Raw genomic sequence first — 15,803 nt, forward strand, 5'->3', positions numbered from 1 at the left:
TGACCGCAACATCTGAGCGCTGATACTGAGCCTCCGGTCTGTTCGCGAGAACTGCTCTCCCCCTCCGTCTGGTGGCTTGATCGAGTCGATTCTCCACTCTGATGGTTAGGTCAATCAGACTGTTGAGAGAAGTGGGGAGCTCGACGGCGCGGATCTCCTGTTGGATGCGGTCAGCCAACCCATGCAGGAAGTGATCCCACTGCGCCTCCTCGTTCCACTTACACTCCGCCGCCAGGGTGCGGAACTCAATCGAATAATCGGAAACGGACCTTTCCCCCTGATGTAGGTCCGTGAGAAGCCAAGCCGCTTCCCTCCCGGCGGCGGAGCGGTCGAAGACCCGTCTCATCTCTTCCGAAAGTGCGTGGAACGAGGCACAGCAGCTGTCTTGGTTCTCCCACACCGCTGTCCCCCAGAGGGCAGCCCTTCCCGTAAGTAGAGATAAGACGAATGCCACCTTCATTTCCTCGGTGTAGAACGTGCGGGGCTGCAGGGCGAAGTGCAGAGAACAATGAGACAGAAAAGATCGACAGAACTCTGGCTCACCCGCATATTTCTCCGGGATGGGGAGGCGTGGTTCGGGCTGGGAAATCCCCCCGGAGACGATCGGCGGTGTGGGTGGCGTGGGAGGCGCAGCGGGTGACGATTGTTGTTGTTGTTGCGTCTGGAGAACGAGCTCGGACACCTTCGTCACCATTGCTTGGAAGGCTCGACCCATCTCATCTATCGCCTTGTCTTGGCGATCCATACGACCCACAGCTCGTTGCAGAAATTCTTCGAGATGAGATGGGGAGCGATCGCCTGCTGCTTCCATGATGGTCAGATCCTACTGTAACGACAGATAAAAGAGGAGGAAGCAATTGCAGGCAATCAGATGTAGTTTATTGATAAAGAGTGTCCAGAGTGTTGGCAATGGCAAGGAAGGTCTACGGTGGCGTGAGAAGAGCGGGATGGTGAAGTCAGCGGTGCAGGTGAAGGTGGTCAATGGTTGGAACCAGGAACAGACCGGAACACTGACACGCGGACGACAACACGAATCCAAACCAGCACACAAACACGGAAGACGATAATCCAGCTAGTGCATGGAGACATAAGAGAGGATCTGACAACAGAGAGAGAGCGAGGTGAGTATAAGTAGCAGAGGTATGATGACGATCAGCTGGAGCGAGACAATCAACACCCAGGTGATGACAATCAACTAAACGAGCACATGGAGACAACGTAAGTACAAAAACAATAACAAAACATGACACGGAGGAAACACTGGATTTCCTACCGTGACACCTCCCTGGCGGATTCCTCTGAGGAAGGATCTACTGACTCAGAGATGGGGCATCCTGACCTCTTGAAACTTCATGTCTGGTCCCTGGACAGGATGCAAAGGTTATTGGTGACCTACCCAAAGAGGAAGTGAACACCAACACTTTGGCAAGACCACCATCTACAAGACACACTTAAGAGCTTTTGCACTCAGTCGTGCTAAAGTTTCTTTCATTAAATATTCTGCTCCTACTTGCACTGGCCTCAATCAAGAGGGTAGGGGACCTGTACGCATTTTCGATCGACATTTCATGCCTAGAGTTTGGGCCGGCTGACTCCCACATGATCCTGAGGCCCTGGCCTGGCTATGCGCCCATGGTTCCCACTGCTCCCTTCAGGAATCAGGTAGTAAGCCTGCAAGTGCTGCTCCCCGGAATAAGTAGACCCAGCCCTAACTTTGCTCCATCCTATCCAGGCATTGAGATGGTACGTTGGCCAGACAAAGAGCTTTAGGACTTCAGTTCCAGCTCTTTGTCTGTTTCGGAGGCTGGCAGAAGGGGAAGGCCATCTTTAAGCAAAGGATGGCCCACTGGATTATGGATGCCATCACCCTGGCTTATCATGCACAGGGTGTGCCCTGTCCATTAAGGTTGTGAGCTCACTCTACTAGGAGTGTTGCATTGTCCTGGGCGCTGGCTCGTGGCACTTCGCTGACAGATATTTGTAGAGCTGCAGGCTTGGCGACCCCCAACACGTTCGTTAGCTTCTGTAGCCTTTTTGTGGAGCTGCTATCTTCCTGTGTTCTCACCTCAAGTGGTTAGTGTAGTCTTGATAAAATTACTCCAGAGTGTCTGTACTGTAGACCCTGTTGAGCTCCTCCATCCCCTCGGCAGCCAGACGTGGCAGAACGTCCGACATCAGGCCTTCACTGATTGAATCCTTGAGAACCAGTAGAAGGCCGGGTTCCATATGTGAGACCTAAGTGGATCCCATATGTGTAAAGTCCACGGTATAGTCTCAAAGCCCGTGTTTCCCCATCAAACTTCTGCCATTTCCAAGAGGTTTACAATAACTTCCAATTTTCCATATGCACCTAAACGGATGTTCATATGCGTATTTGCTCCCAAGACCTCATTCAGGAAGGATGGGGCTTCCACAGCATCCCTGTTTCAAGTATAACGAGTACGTTTTTCCAGTGTTATCCAGTCTCACTGGGTGGTTAGTGATACGACAATGGTGAGTGGTCTTCTTGTTGTGAGCACCAGCCTAGACCAAAAAGGGGCGCAGGCTGCTCGCACAGGGCACTGGAAGGGGCCATCATCCATGCTGCTGTGGTAGAGGATCCCAGTTCTTCAGTCACAATGTGACGTCAAGAGTGACCGACTGAAAGGTAACATAGCTGGGTCACCAGCTCGGCCCCTCAGCTAAAACCTGGTATGCATTGCACCTGCTGCCATTTAATGCACACGCTGTGATCAGCTGCAGCTGGATGCAATAATTGCATGCCAAAGTGCATTGATTTAATTTAGTTTACACTCAATGTAGATTGGTCTCTTGAAGAGAGATCCCAATTCGTCGGTCTCCATTCCCTCCTTCAGGGAACGAGGGTTACATGCGTAACAAAAGATGTTCTAAAATTACAAAATGTACTGCAGAGCATATGGTGTAGCACAATGACTCTGGCTTATCCAGGCTACTAACAGTATAGATTATACTTGGCAAAGTGAAGTCTCAAGACAATGCAAGAAAGGATGACAACCAGAATCACAAACAATCCAAATCTGTTAAAAATATGGTAGAGGTAAAGTGATTATATGGCAATATCTGTGAATAGCTTGGGTCTATTCATATTAGACACAGCAAGACTATATGTAAACTCTAATGCCATGACAAGATGCGCAGATGTCCATCTCATGCATGTACAGTCTTCTGCCTACAGTCTTCCGCTTTTTCACTGGCCAGTGCAAGCAAGGGCTTAATGCGAGCCGGGCAACGCTAATAGCCTTGGACCTTGAGCACAGAGGCCGAAATCAAGCAGCTTTTTCACTGTTGGGCCGGTAGCCTCTTGACACTCCTGTAAAACACGCCCTAAACACCCCTTCACTGGACTACATTACACAATACAAAGTTCTACCAGTAAGAGGGAGATGAATGAAATAAATCTCTAAATATTTATTTCTTATATCAGAAGCTTTCGTTTAAATCTTTATGTCCAAACTTGGACACCACACGCTGCTATTGATTGACCACAAAAAGGAAATAGAACTTGCCGTATTTTTGATTCGTTAATGTCTCGCGGCCTAGCTGTTTTCTTCTTCTTTCTTTTGTTTTTCTTTGAACGATTAAATTTTGGACTAAAAGTGTGTTTTAACACAAGTGCTGAAAATATTACTGAAAATGTATTAGTAATGCCTTACTGTACTGCATTACAGCACAAAAGTAATCAGTTACTCCCTATACTGGTCACTGTTCCATACCTCAGAGGGTCCTTGGCCTGCAAATGCTAAAAGATCATTGGATTAGATGCATTTCTGCACCAATAAGATTCTGACTTACCAACCAAACCTACAGAAAATGATTAATTGTTGACTGTATCTTTAGTTTATTCCCAAGCTAGCAGTTTTGCTGGTAAAGGTCACTTCTTGTCCATTCCTGTCTATGCTAAGATGTTAAAATTGAAGGTTAACTGCTATTTTGAGTGGTCTTTGTGTGTTAGCTCCAAATGTGATCTCCTCAGTGTCCAGTTGTGTTACTGTACCTGTACAGTGCTGACAAAACCAGTCTGTGTATTGTCATGCTAGGATTTATACTCTTGTGTCTATCTCGGCACAAAGCCTGCAGTGCTGGAAATGGAAGGTCATAGTCCTGTTGTTTCCTATGGCAACAGTGAAATGATTACTTTCTTAAAATAACTTGATGGAAACCGTGCCTGTTTGAAACCCCTGCTCTTACCACCATCTCACTGGTGATCACAATGTACTGTGATTTGTAGAGAATAAAAATGCATTAGTAGAATAATTCAATAGGCAGAATACCCGTAGTATGACTGTAATATTGAATCTACATTTATGTTGAAATACTTTTTTTCTTAATAATGTTTATGCTTTTATAAATTGAGGTACTACATGGACATTGTAAAGATTTATTTATTTGTCACACTGCAGAAAAATGCAAAGAGAAATGCATTAAACTAAAATCTACCACTTATATCTTTATCTCATAATCTTCACTTTTGCATGAAAAAAAAAAACCTTGTACATGTTATCTGTTAGTTCTCCAAGTTATTCCAGTAAACTATAGTCATGGAGTCTAAATCTAGCTGTATATTTATTTGGTTGTGTAGTGGCTCATCGATGTATCTTGAGTCTGACCCTATTAACGTCACTGGGCTGCTTTGTTGCTCTTTACCATTTCAGTTTTAATCGCAGCTGCTTACATTTGAGACCACAGTGACATTGGATTCATTTATTCTGGGTCCAAACAGTAGTGCTCAAATACTTCTATTATACATTTTCTATCACTGAATAAAAGCAAGGACATTTGACCGTCTGCACAGTGGAGTTACCCTCACTTGATATTGTACCTGGATTTTACTTTTTAGGGCTAAAAAATAAATAAATTAATGAACAAAAAGGTTATGTATTTATATATTTTGCATTTTTACCTCATTTTACAGTTACTTTGTTTTACGAAATGTATATTTTTTTCCAGGTTTAAATAAAAATACATATACATGAATATGATTGTGTATCTTCAATAATATACAAATGTACATTTCTTCCACCGTGTGAATTTATAATTGACTGGGATCCATCTCTATCTGCCTAATCAATGTGACAGGAGGCGACCTCAGCTTCCACCCCATTGGCCAATGAGCCATCCATCGATGTGGATGACCTGGAGGAGTTCATTCTCAGACCCGCACCACAAGGGGTGACTGTGAAATGCCGGATCACACGAGATAAGAAGGGCATGGACAGGGGCATGTACCCCACTTACTACCTCCATCTGGAGAGAGAGGACGGCAAGAAGGTCAGGAACAACGAAACAATGATTATTTCCAGTTTTTCTAAAGAGTTTTGGTTTATTTGGAAGTCATGATTGTTGTGTCCTAGCAATCAAGCCCAATCAGTGACACTCCATTCCTCTTAATTTGCCAAAAGGCTTGAAATGATTGATTCTGATGAAATGGGCCACATTTAGCCCGAAGGGAGATTTAGCTAAATGACAGTTAATTATAATATTGCTGCCTTTCCTAAAAATATCAGGACTTATTCTTAAATCATATTTTAAAAACAATGTCTTATAGCCGTCTTATTTACCAAATAGAATAGGAAATATAGCGTATAGCCAACTTCCAAATTATATTTTCCCATGAACATAATTCCCATAAACAATTATTAAACACACACACACACTGAAAAAAAAAATGGTTTTAAGTCAGTTATTTTTTATCTTTTGCTGTAGTGTGTCAGGAGGAAATATTAGTTTACATAATTAATAATGCAGTGAGATTTTAATCTGACAACAGCCAGTTGTCAGTATGTCTGGAGTGACATGAAGAAGCATAGCATGTATAAACTGAGACGGACAAAATCCAGATGAACTATGGCAACATCTCCAAGATGCTTCAAGAAACCTACCATATTTTTCGGACTATAAGTCGCACCTGAGTATAAGTCGCATCAGTCCAAAAATACGTCATGATGAGGAAAAAAACATATATAAGTCGCCCTGGACTATAAGTCGCATTTATTTAGAACTACGATAAAACATTACCGTCTCCGAGAGGGCGCTCTGTGTTTTTAGTGTAGACTACAGGAGCACTGAGCAGCATAGAGCGCCCTCTCGCAGCTGGAGATGGTAATGTTTTTTTATTGGTTCATTTCTCTCAGTTCATGTCAAATTAATTTTGATAAATAAGTCACACCTGACTGTAAGTCGCAGGACCAGCCAAACTATGAAAAAAAGTGTGACTTACAGTCCGGAAAATACGGTACCTGCAAAGCTACCTGAGAAACTATGCACCTACAGGGCAAAAGCTGCTTTAAACACAAACGATAGTCACACCAAAATTTTATTTCATTTAGTTACTGGAGGTTAATTGAAAAAAGAAAACCCATTATTTTTGACAGCATCCTAATTTTTCAGCATTTTTACACAGGTACCTAAAACTTTTAACAGTACTTTAGCTTTACAGGTAGGTTTCTTGAAGCATCTTGGAGACATTGCCACAGTTCTTCTGGCTTGAGTCTGTCTCAGTTTGTTCTGTTTCTTCATGTCATTCCAGACACACTGATGATGATGAGATCAAATCTCTGTGTGCAGCACTGGCTGTTGTCAGACAAAAATTTCACCGGATTCTTACAATTAATGGCAAAATGAATGTTTGGAAATGTCAACTGATGTTTCCTACTGACACTACAGCAAAATATAGAAATAGCTGACTACAAACCATTTTTTTAGCTGGTGAAAATACTAGTGTTCTAATAATAGTTGTTTATGGAAACATGGAAACACTGTCTCTGATTGTTTGTTTATGTCACAATCTCTGTTAGATGTTTTTGATGCCGTTTTTTCGCAGCTGTTCAGCACCCAATTAAAATCTGTTATACATTAGGTTTTCCTTTTAGCCGGGAGGAAGAGAAAGAAGAGCAAAACATCCAATTACCTCATCTCCATCGACCCTACTGACCTATCACGGGGCGGCGAGAGCTTTATTGGCAAACTGAGGTATACTTAAAAATGATTCATTGTGTCCTGTGTTTCATAAGGAAGTGTAATGTAAATCAGTGCTGTTCTTACAGACAACAGGCATGTGTCTCTTTCTAAACATTCTAGAGGGATTTTTAATGGGTTTGTGTGCATGTGTGCACTGCTGAACCCATTTAAAACTGTAATTGGGTTCATTGCCTGTGTGCTGGAGTGTCTTCATTCATTATGAGGAGAGAGCAACTGTGTGCAGGCTGATGTCTGAATCTCATTACAGCATATTTAAAGACTATTTTTTTATATTATATGTTACATTTTTATTTTTACTACTCATTCATTTTTCTTCTTTTGATTTTGGTGTGAAATAGCTATGGCTTGCACATATTCCATTTTATCCAATGTCATCCTCACAGATCGAACCTTATGGGTACCAAGTTTACGGTATATGACAGCGGTGTGAACCCAGTCAAGACCACCTCCAGCCTAGAAGCAGGGAATCTACGACAGGAGCTTGCCGCAATCTGCTACGTGAGTTCGTAGGCATGATCTCAGTCAATGGCCAGCAGAGCCAGCACCCAGCCCTAAGGGCACTACCTCTTAAAACCACTAGCACCGTGAGCCAAGCCTGACCTCTGCTGGTGGTTTTTATACATAGCAATACCACTGATGAAGGAAAAATAGGAAATGAAATGCTTGTGTAGATGAATGGTTTCTAAGAATTCCTCTTCAGTAAGTTGATGTGTGAGTAATTCAGATGTTTGTGTTCTGTTGTGCAGGAAACTAATGTTTTAGGGTTCAAGGGGCCGCGAAAGATGAGTGTCATTATTCCTGGAATGAACATGGACCATGAAAGAGTCTCAATAAGGCCTCGAAATGTGAGTGCAAGACTGTTTAGGATAGCATCAATCCAGCATGCAGGCCTGTTTGTGCATACATAGGTTGTAATTAGCTAGAATATCAAAATTGTAATTGTAGTTCTCAAAATAATATAGAAGAAGCTGTTCAAATGTGCATATGATATCATATAGATGTTTTTAAACTACTTTTTATATAAATCTTTTCAGTTTGTTAATTTACGTGTAATTTGTGATACATGAGCAGTAAAATACTAGGTAATGTATGTCTTATGTAAAGCATTAATATGAGGCAACGAATATCCCTTGTCCTATATTTTATATACAAATGTTGCTCTAATGGAAAGCTAATCCCCCACATCTGTCTGTTGTTGTGCAGGACCATGAGTCTCTACTGGCTCGATGGCAGAACAAAAGCACTGAGAGTGTGATAGAGCTTCACAACAAGACACCTGTGTGGAACGATGATACGCAATCATATGTGCTTAACTTCCATGGCAGGGTCACCCAAGCATCTGTCAAAAATTTTCAAATCATTCATGACAATGACCGTGAGTAGTATTTGGCTTGCATTGTGAATTCAAGGGAAAATTGTTATTTCGGAACAATATCAATGTTTAAAATTAAGAAATTAAAATCAATCTGTAATGGAATATATATTGGTTTAAAATGTTATTTAAATGGATATATAACATTAGATTTTTAGCTTTTAGTTCAATTATTTTGTACAATTATTAAAGTTTTAATTTTTATTAATTTAGTCCATTAAATAATGTGTATATAAACAAGTGTAATTTATTTCAAAGAAATAAAACATAAAAACACTTTTAAATGTAAATAAAGTCTGTTAACTTTAAATATATAAACAAATTAATATATTGTTTAAAATAGAGTAAAAAACATCTGATTGTTAACATTGTGGAACATGTTATTTTGAGGAACTACAGCCACTGGTTATTCTGCTAGTGTGACAGAAATAGTTCACCCAGAAATAAATTTTTTTGTCATCATTTAACTGTTTAAGTAAATCTATAACCTATGTCAGCCTGTATAAGTTTCATTCTGTTGAAAATATATATAGAAAAATATATATGAAAAAAGAGTCTTGAAAAATCAAACTGTTGGTGTTCTTGGTCTTTTAGCTTTTTGATTACCAGCATCATTTGAAATATCTTCTTTTATGTTCAACATAAGAGAGAAACTCATACAGCAATGACATAAGGATGATGAAAGTAGTAAATGATGAAAACAATTTCATTGTTCACTGAAATATCCCTTGAACACAAGGGTTACTGACATCATACATCTATGTGAAATTACCTTTAGACCCGATGGTTAGCAATAATAGAAAAAGTGATCTAGAAAATGTGTTAGTTCTGAAAAAAAATGCTATTTTTATTTTAGAAATAGTTTGTTTTGTCTGTACTCTCATCCCTGTATTCTCTATTTCATGTATGCAGCGGATTACATTGTGATGCAGTTTGGTCGTGTTGCAGAGGACGTCTTCACAATGGACTACAACTACCCCATGTGTGCCCTGCAGGCGTTTGCTATTGCTCTGTCCAGTTTTGACAGCAAGCTAGCCTGTGAGTAACTATCTCTCTCTGCCAGCCACAAGCTCGAAAGGACCCAGACAGACTGCTTTACAATCCCAATCACTGAGTAAAGGGCTGCAGTGAACTCCAAAGCAGCAGGGTCCCTCTCTCAAGATGCTCCATTGGAGGCATGAATGCGTATCGAGTTTGTGTCTTCTTGTGTGAATGTGCGTGAGCAAAGTGGCATTTCCGCTTTATAAAAAGAAAGTTGGGGGAAAGCACAAAGACTTCAAAGCTCTAACTTGGAAGATTAATAAGAAGAGGATGCATTCATTTGAGTCAACAGTCAAAAATCTCCTACTCGCTTTCTTTACTTAATTGTCAAGGTAAAACTAACATTTTGCTAATGTTAAAAGAAGGATATTTTACAGTAGTATTTTTGTCCCTAAGATTAAAAACAAAAATAATTTTTCCATGGTCATAATTCTAAAAGAATTAATGTTCACTAACCTATCAATTATGAGATTTCACAAGAAATATAACATGTAGCTGTGATATAACAGTTTGGGTATTTGATTTAATGGACTTTTGTAAATGACTTTTACATGTGACATTTCTTCAGTTATACGTCACTTGTGTCATTCAACATGCCACTTAAATGTGTAACGTATCAAATCATGCTTCACAAGGACTCCAAAGCCAGTATGAAGTATGACAGTCTGACATATTTAACCACTATTTATGAATTTATAGATTTTCATACCATCTGCTGCTTGTCTTACCCCATAATTCACCGTGTTTCAAGCACAAAGCTTGACCAAGGTACCTTCACATTCAAGCTTTTGGTGCAAATTTCTTAAAATTCAACTGATGAATGTGTGACAATTCCACAAAAAATAGATATAATTATTTATGACTTTATGTACTCCTGGATGGTTTACATACATATTTAAGAAAACATGAGATCCAAAAATGCTTTTTATATCACTTGAACAAACCAAAATTAATGGTTTGCCATATACAGGTCCACACCAGTAGCACTAGTGTGATAGCACCTGAAGTCCTGCATGGTGGAAGAAGTGTGTAATAAGGGTCAATATCAGGGTAAGTACATTATCATCTCATACTGACCCACTACATGTGTAGGGGAATGTACTGAGCACTTTATTCAAAGATTAATGGTGGAAAGCTGTAAATATCGTGCCTTGGGATGAAACACTTGTGATGCTTGAAGTTGGTAAGATGCTACATTGTTTTATTCAGCCAGTGTTGTTTGTCATACAGGTAATTTTAAGCTTCTGTCTTTGTTCTTGAAAACAACCTGTACATTTCCAGAATACTGGGTTGTAGCTTACCAGAAAGATCAGCTTTAGTTGCCTGCTTGTGGAGTAGCTGATTTTCCAGAACAGAGTCAACTACATGTACAATGAAGCGATTAAGCATGGTTTACATGCACTTTTACATTTTTCTATTTCTGGCTACATTAATAATTTGTCATGGAAACACTTCAGTCCAATTCAAATTGAACTGGTTAGATGTTGCAAAGTTTGACTACCAGAACTTGATAAAGTTATTTAAGCTTGATTATAACTGTCCATGTAAACATAGTGAGCAACACAGTTTGTTCAATCATCTATGAAATCTGCTGCATGAGGGTAGTTGTGAAAATGTGGATGAAACAAAGTGTCAGAGTGGAATTTACACAAAACTCAAATCATCATCTTTAACTGTACTGAAGCTTGTAGACTTCTGTCTTTGCTAAACAGTGCTGATTAATGAAAAAAAGGAAATAAGGGAAGTTGTATTATCAGTGTGGCAATCTAATAAGAAATAAATAGTCTTGGATACGTATGTAACCCTTGTTCCCTGAAGGAGGGAATGGAGATGTCACATTATGACCGACAAATTGGGATCTCACTTTGAGAGACAAATCTAATTTGAATGTAAACTTAAAGAGCCAATGGACATTGGAATGCGATGATTGCATCCAGCTGCTGCTGATCACAGCATCAGCATAAAAAGGCAGCCGGTGCAAAGCATACCAGGTTTTCGCTGTGGAGGCAAACTGGGAACCCAGCCGCTCAACAGTTCAGCAGCTGTGGTGATGTGGCGTGACATCTCCATTCCCTCCTTCAGGGAACAAGGGTTACATACGTAACCGAGAAGTTCCCTTTCAGTCAGTCACTATGAGTCATGTCATGACTGATGAATTGGGATCCCTATCAAAGTGCCATGGATGCTGCCCCTTCCATTGTCCTGTGCGAGCCTCCTGTGCCACTTTTTGGTGTAGGCAGGGGCTCACAACAAGAAGACCATTCACCTTTGTTCTTAGCACTACCCACTCAGTGATATTGGATAACACTGGGAAAACTTACCTTTTCCACTTGGAACAGGAACTTGAGAAAGCCCCATCCTTCCCGAAGGAGGTTTCAGAAGCACTTACACATATGAACAACAGTTTAGATGTATATGGAACAATAAAGGTGATTGTAACCCTCTTAGAAAATGGCTGAGAGTCTGCTGGGGAAACACGGGCTATACTGTGGACTTAACACATATGGGATCCGCTTAGGTCTCTGCATATGGAACCCAGCCCTCTACTGGATCTCATGGATTCATCCTGTGAGAACACAGGAGGAAACCGGCTCCACGCGAAGTCTGTACCATCTAGCGAACTTGTTGGGGGTTGCCCATTCTGCAGCTTTACAAATATCTGCCAGCAAGGTGCCACAAGCCAGCGCCCAGGAGGATGAAACACTTCTAGTAAAGTGAGCTCGCAATCTGAACGGGCAGGGCACACCTTGTGCCTGATAGACCAGGGTGATGGCATCCACTATCCAGTTGGCCATCCTCTGCTTAGAGATGGCATTTCAGTGCAAGCAGGAATAGAGTTTTTATTGATCGAAACTTCAGCTCAACTAATTCCAAAGGCTCAAATTGGCACCTCTTGTAGTGCTTTGAGCAATAGAGACAGGTCCCAAGATGGGGGTCAGGCAGGATTTAACCTTCTCGCCCCCCTAAGGAATCTGATGAACAGGTCATGCTTCCCTACCGATTTACCTTCCGAGGGGTCATGGTTAGCAGCAATCACAGTGACATAGACTTTAAGGGTGGAGGGAGACAGCCTTCGCTCTAACCCTTGCTGCAAAAAGGAAAGCCTTGGTCAGGCGTTTCTAGGGGTCTTATCAATGAGAAGAGCACAACTCCGTCAACAGATTCCACTTCAAGGTGCTCTCACCAGAGTGATGGTGGAAAGGAAGATGTGGCTAGCAACAAGACCATCTTATCGGTTTATGTACACAAAAGTCACTTTGTTGTCCGTTAGGACCAGAACATGTTTGCCTTTTAAGCGCCCTTTGAGACAGTTCAAGGCAAAGGCCCACAACAAACTACTCTAGGCAATTGGTATGCCAGTGCAGTTGGGATGGAAGGATGCACCCGAAGATGTGTTTCTGCATCAACATCTTGAACAGTAACCGGTGAAGGGCCTTGTTCAAGACATTAGTTACCCACTGCCTTTCTTGGGTAAGGTGAATTACTGAGTGTAAAACCCCATCCACACTGGACTGAAAAGGGTTCTGAGTGTGCGGTGCGATGCTCACCTAGTTCCACTGTTTGGCAGAGGGGGCAAGAGTAGGGCCATTGTTGACGCTCTCAAATTGCCCGCTGCTGCCTGCTGGTGACAGAGGAGAATTAGTGTGGTCCGGTATTGATCCGTTTGTGACTCTCTGTGCCCTCCTGGGACCAAGAGATGTTGAGAATTCAGGTGCCATTGACTATGCAGCCAACGGTGGGGCAAAACAAAACAAAAGATCCTTCTCCCAGCCCTCCTACAGGGGAGGGAGTGGTGCGGTCACCATCTTCCAAAGAGCAGTTCCCTCCATCTCTGGGTGGCCTCAGGGCCGTGTGATCTTCCGCTTACTACCAGGTTTGACAGGGGGGCCTGGAGGGGTGGGGTCTTAGGTCGCAACTGCATCGCTACCGACCGTTCCAACGGGGGGATCGGCATATACCCCCTAACTATACCCCCGTCGAGGGTGGTGAGGGAAGAAGAACCAGTTTCCGGCAGTAAAAGATGCTGTTCATGACTAGTGAGCTACTCATGCACCTCCAGGAAAAAAAAAAGCACCCGGGCGGGGTGATGAGCACCGGTGCGAGCAACCCAGAGAAAACAATCGTCCAACCTCGAGGCCTGGGGACACAGTGAAGGTTGCCACTTGAGCCCTACCCTCTCGGCAGCCCGTGAAAGCATAGCTAACATCTCTGGACTGATTTCAGGCGTTGCCACAATCCCGGAGGGCAGCAACACAGCTGAATCTTCCTCTCCAGAGAGCTCTCCCTCTGGTGCAGTAATCAACATCCGTTCGTCGAGAGGAGCACCGAAGAATACCGCAGGTACGTTCTTCGAATAGGGCCCAGCTTGTTCTTTGGCTGCTCAACTGGTTGCAAAGTGCTGGAGGAGTTGTGGGGTGAGTAAGGGTTTGCTACCACTTTAACCCTCATACCGCCTGAGAAGTAGTCCTCACCAGGCTGCTGCCTGGAGGAACCCTAGATCATGGCAGAGGCAACAGAGCTCTGCTCCCCTGGAAGTAACAGAGCCTGGTCCGCAGTTCCCCGATGGTTATCTTCCTGCAATGGTAACATGACTCATACAAGAATGCTACTTATGCATGTTTAATTCCCAGACATGTGAGGCAGTGATTGTGGCCATCACCCGGTGCCAGGTAACGAACGCATCCAGAAATACACAGGGGAAAAAACATCTTTAAATGATGACCTGTCATCTTTACAAAAACGTACTCGTGTACTCTTTTAGACTAATAGGCTCTTTCAGGAAATGCTCTTTTACATGTTGAGATGCACAGGTGAATTTGCCTCTTGCAGCATGACAGGTCATAATACAGCCTGAAGTATGCAACCCACTTGACACAGGAATGACCACAGTTGAAGCGCCGTCCGCCAACACAAAAAACTCCCTAGAGTGTGCTAAACTCGTCGTCACCATGAAAAAATTGGTAGGAGCAGAATGATGTTAGCGCTCAGCTCTGAAGCAAAAAGCTGGTATGCATTTTTATGTTCAAACTGTGATCAGCGGCAGCTGGATGCAATCACTGCATGCCAATGTCCATTGGCTCATTCATTTTAGACTTGAAGTAGATTGGTCTCTTGAAGCGAGATCACAATTTGTCGGTCACGACCTGACTTGTAGGGACTGACTTAAAGGAAAATCCTAATTCAAAATCCTGCTGTACCTTAAAGCCAAACTATTAAAGTGTTGTAAAAGTCTTCAGATGGCCACACAGATTTACTAGATCTGCTCTGTGGAGATGCAGAGCATTAGCATGATTTGCAGTTTATTTTTATTATACTATTTTTTCATTTGTCAAATGTCACAGCGAGTCTTAATATTGTAATTGTCTAAAATCTATAACGTTAATGTCGAATGAATGTGTTTTTAAGAAATTAATCTATCATAATTTTGTTTCCTACTGAGAGCCCCTTTGGTTTAATTTGAAAAATGTATGTTTGTTTCCATCATGCAGAACATTATTAATCGCACAAAACTGCATTTTAAGTTAAAAATAATATTTAGAATGTTAGTTTTTTCTTCATCCAAGACAAAGGCATGAAGTTTGATGCAAGTGGCTTATCTTTTTTTGTTACTATATTCGTCATAGATAAGTTTTAACTTTTAACATTACGTTTTAAAACGCATTTTTTCCCCAGAAAAGTATTTTTAATATTATGTTTTTTTTTTTTAGAAAATAGTATATATTAAATTATTTAGCGAAACTGCTAAGAAATCTGTGTAAGTTATTACAGTTTGTTAATAACTGCCTTGTGAAACCATTCCAGCATTTTCTATACTTTATGTAATGCTCTAACATTTTGGGTTTGCTCTAAAGCGTTAAAAACACTGAAAATTAATGTGTTTTACCGTTATTTTTTATTGTTTGAAAAAAAAAGAAAAAAACAATCTCACCAATCGTGTTGAAGTGATAATGTATAACTGTTATGTCACACTGTTTTGTAAAATGTGTACATTGGTCAATATACAGTGTTTGTATACATTACTCAAGATATGAAAAAAAATAAATAAATCTGAACGTGAATTTTCGCATCCCAAATATTTTAGATGAAATCATTGCATTTGTAATTAAGTAATTCAGTGCTCATTAAATAATGTTCATAAAAAGCTAATTCTGTTCAGAAATGTTTTATTGGCAAAGATTTTCTTTGGAAAAGAGGTCTTACAAGTACCAGTTTTTGACACAACATACTCAACAAAATATTCTCTAGCTGTTCTTGGAAAAATGTTAATGAAATCTTAGAAAAGCCTAAATGGTTACAGAGAAAGCATTTCCATAAGCAAAGCAAGAAAGATTCACAGTAAGGTATGTTTGAACTAGAGGGTATTCGAACAGACTATTGTGTTTTTGAAAAG

At 41.2% G+C, this 15,803-nt stretch overlaps 1 protein-coding gene across 4 annotated transcripts in view; it reads left to right on the forward strand.

Moving 5' to 3' along the window:
- The window catches only part of tub (TUB bipartite transcription factor), a 95,343-nt gene extending 80,595 nt beyond the window's left edge, over window positions 1–14,748 (forward strand). For all 4 annotated transcript variants that reach the window (XM_026211836.1, XM_026211839.1, XM_026211838.1 and 1 more), the window contains 6 exons: window positions 5,098–5,289; window positions 6,878–6,990; window positions 7,383–7,497; window positions 7,746–7,844; window positions 8,203–8,374; window positions 9,284–14,748. In XM_026211836.1, the coding sequence (XP_026067621.1) occupies window positions 5,098–5,289; window positions 6,878–6,990; window positions 7,383–7,497; window positions 7,746–7,844; window positions 8,203–8,374; window positions 9,284–9,417 (825 nt within the window). In that variant the 3' untranslated portion in view covers window positions 9,418–14,748. The remainder of the gene's footprint in view (window positions 1–5,097; window positions 5,290–6,877; window positions 6,991–7,382; window positions 7,498–7,745; window positions 7,845–8,202; window positions 8,375–9,283) is intronic.
- The last annotated feature ends 1,055 nt before the right edge of the window (window positions 14,749–15,803 follow it).

Source organism: Carassius auratus, chromosome 30 (genome assembly GCF_003368295.1).
Source record: "Carassius auratus strain Wakin chromosome 30, ASM336829v1, whole genome shotgun sequence".
NCBI lineage: Eukaryota > Metazoa > Chordata > Actinopteri > Cypriniformes > Cyprinidae > Carassius > Carassius auratus.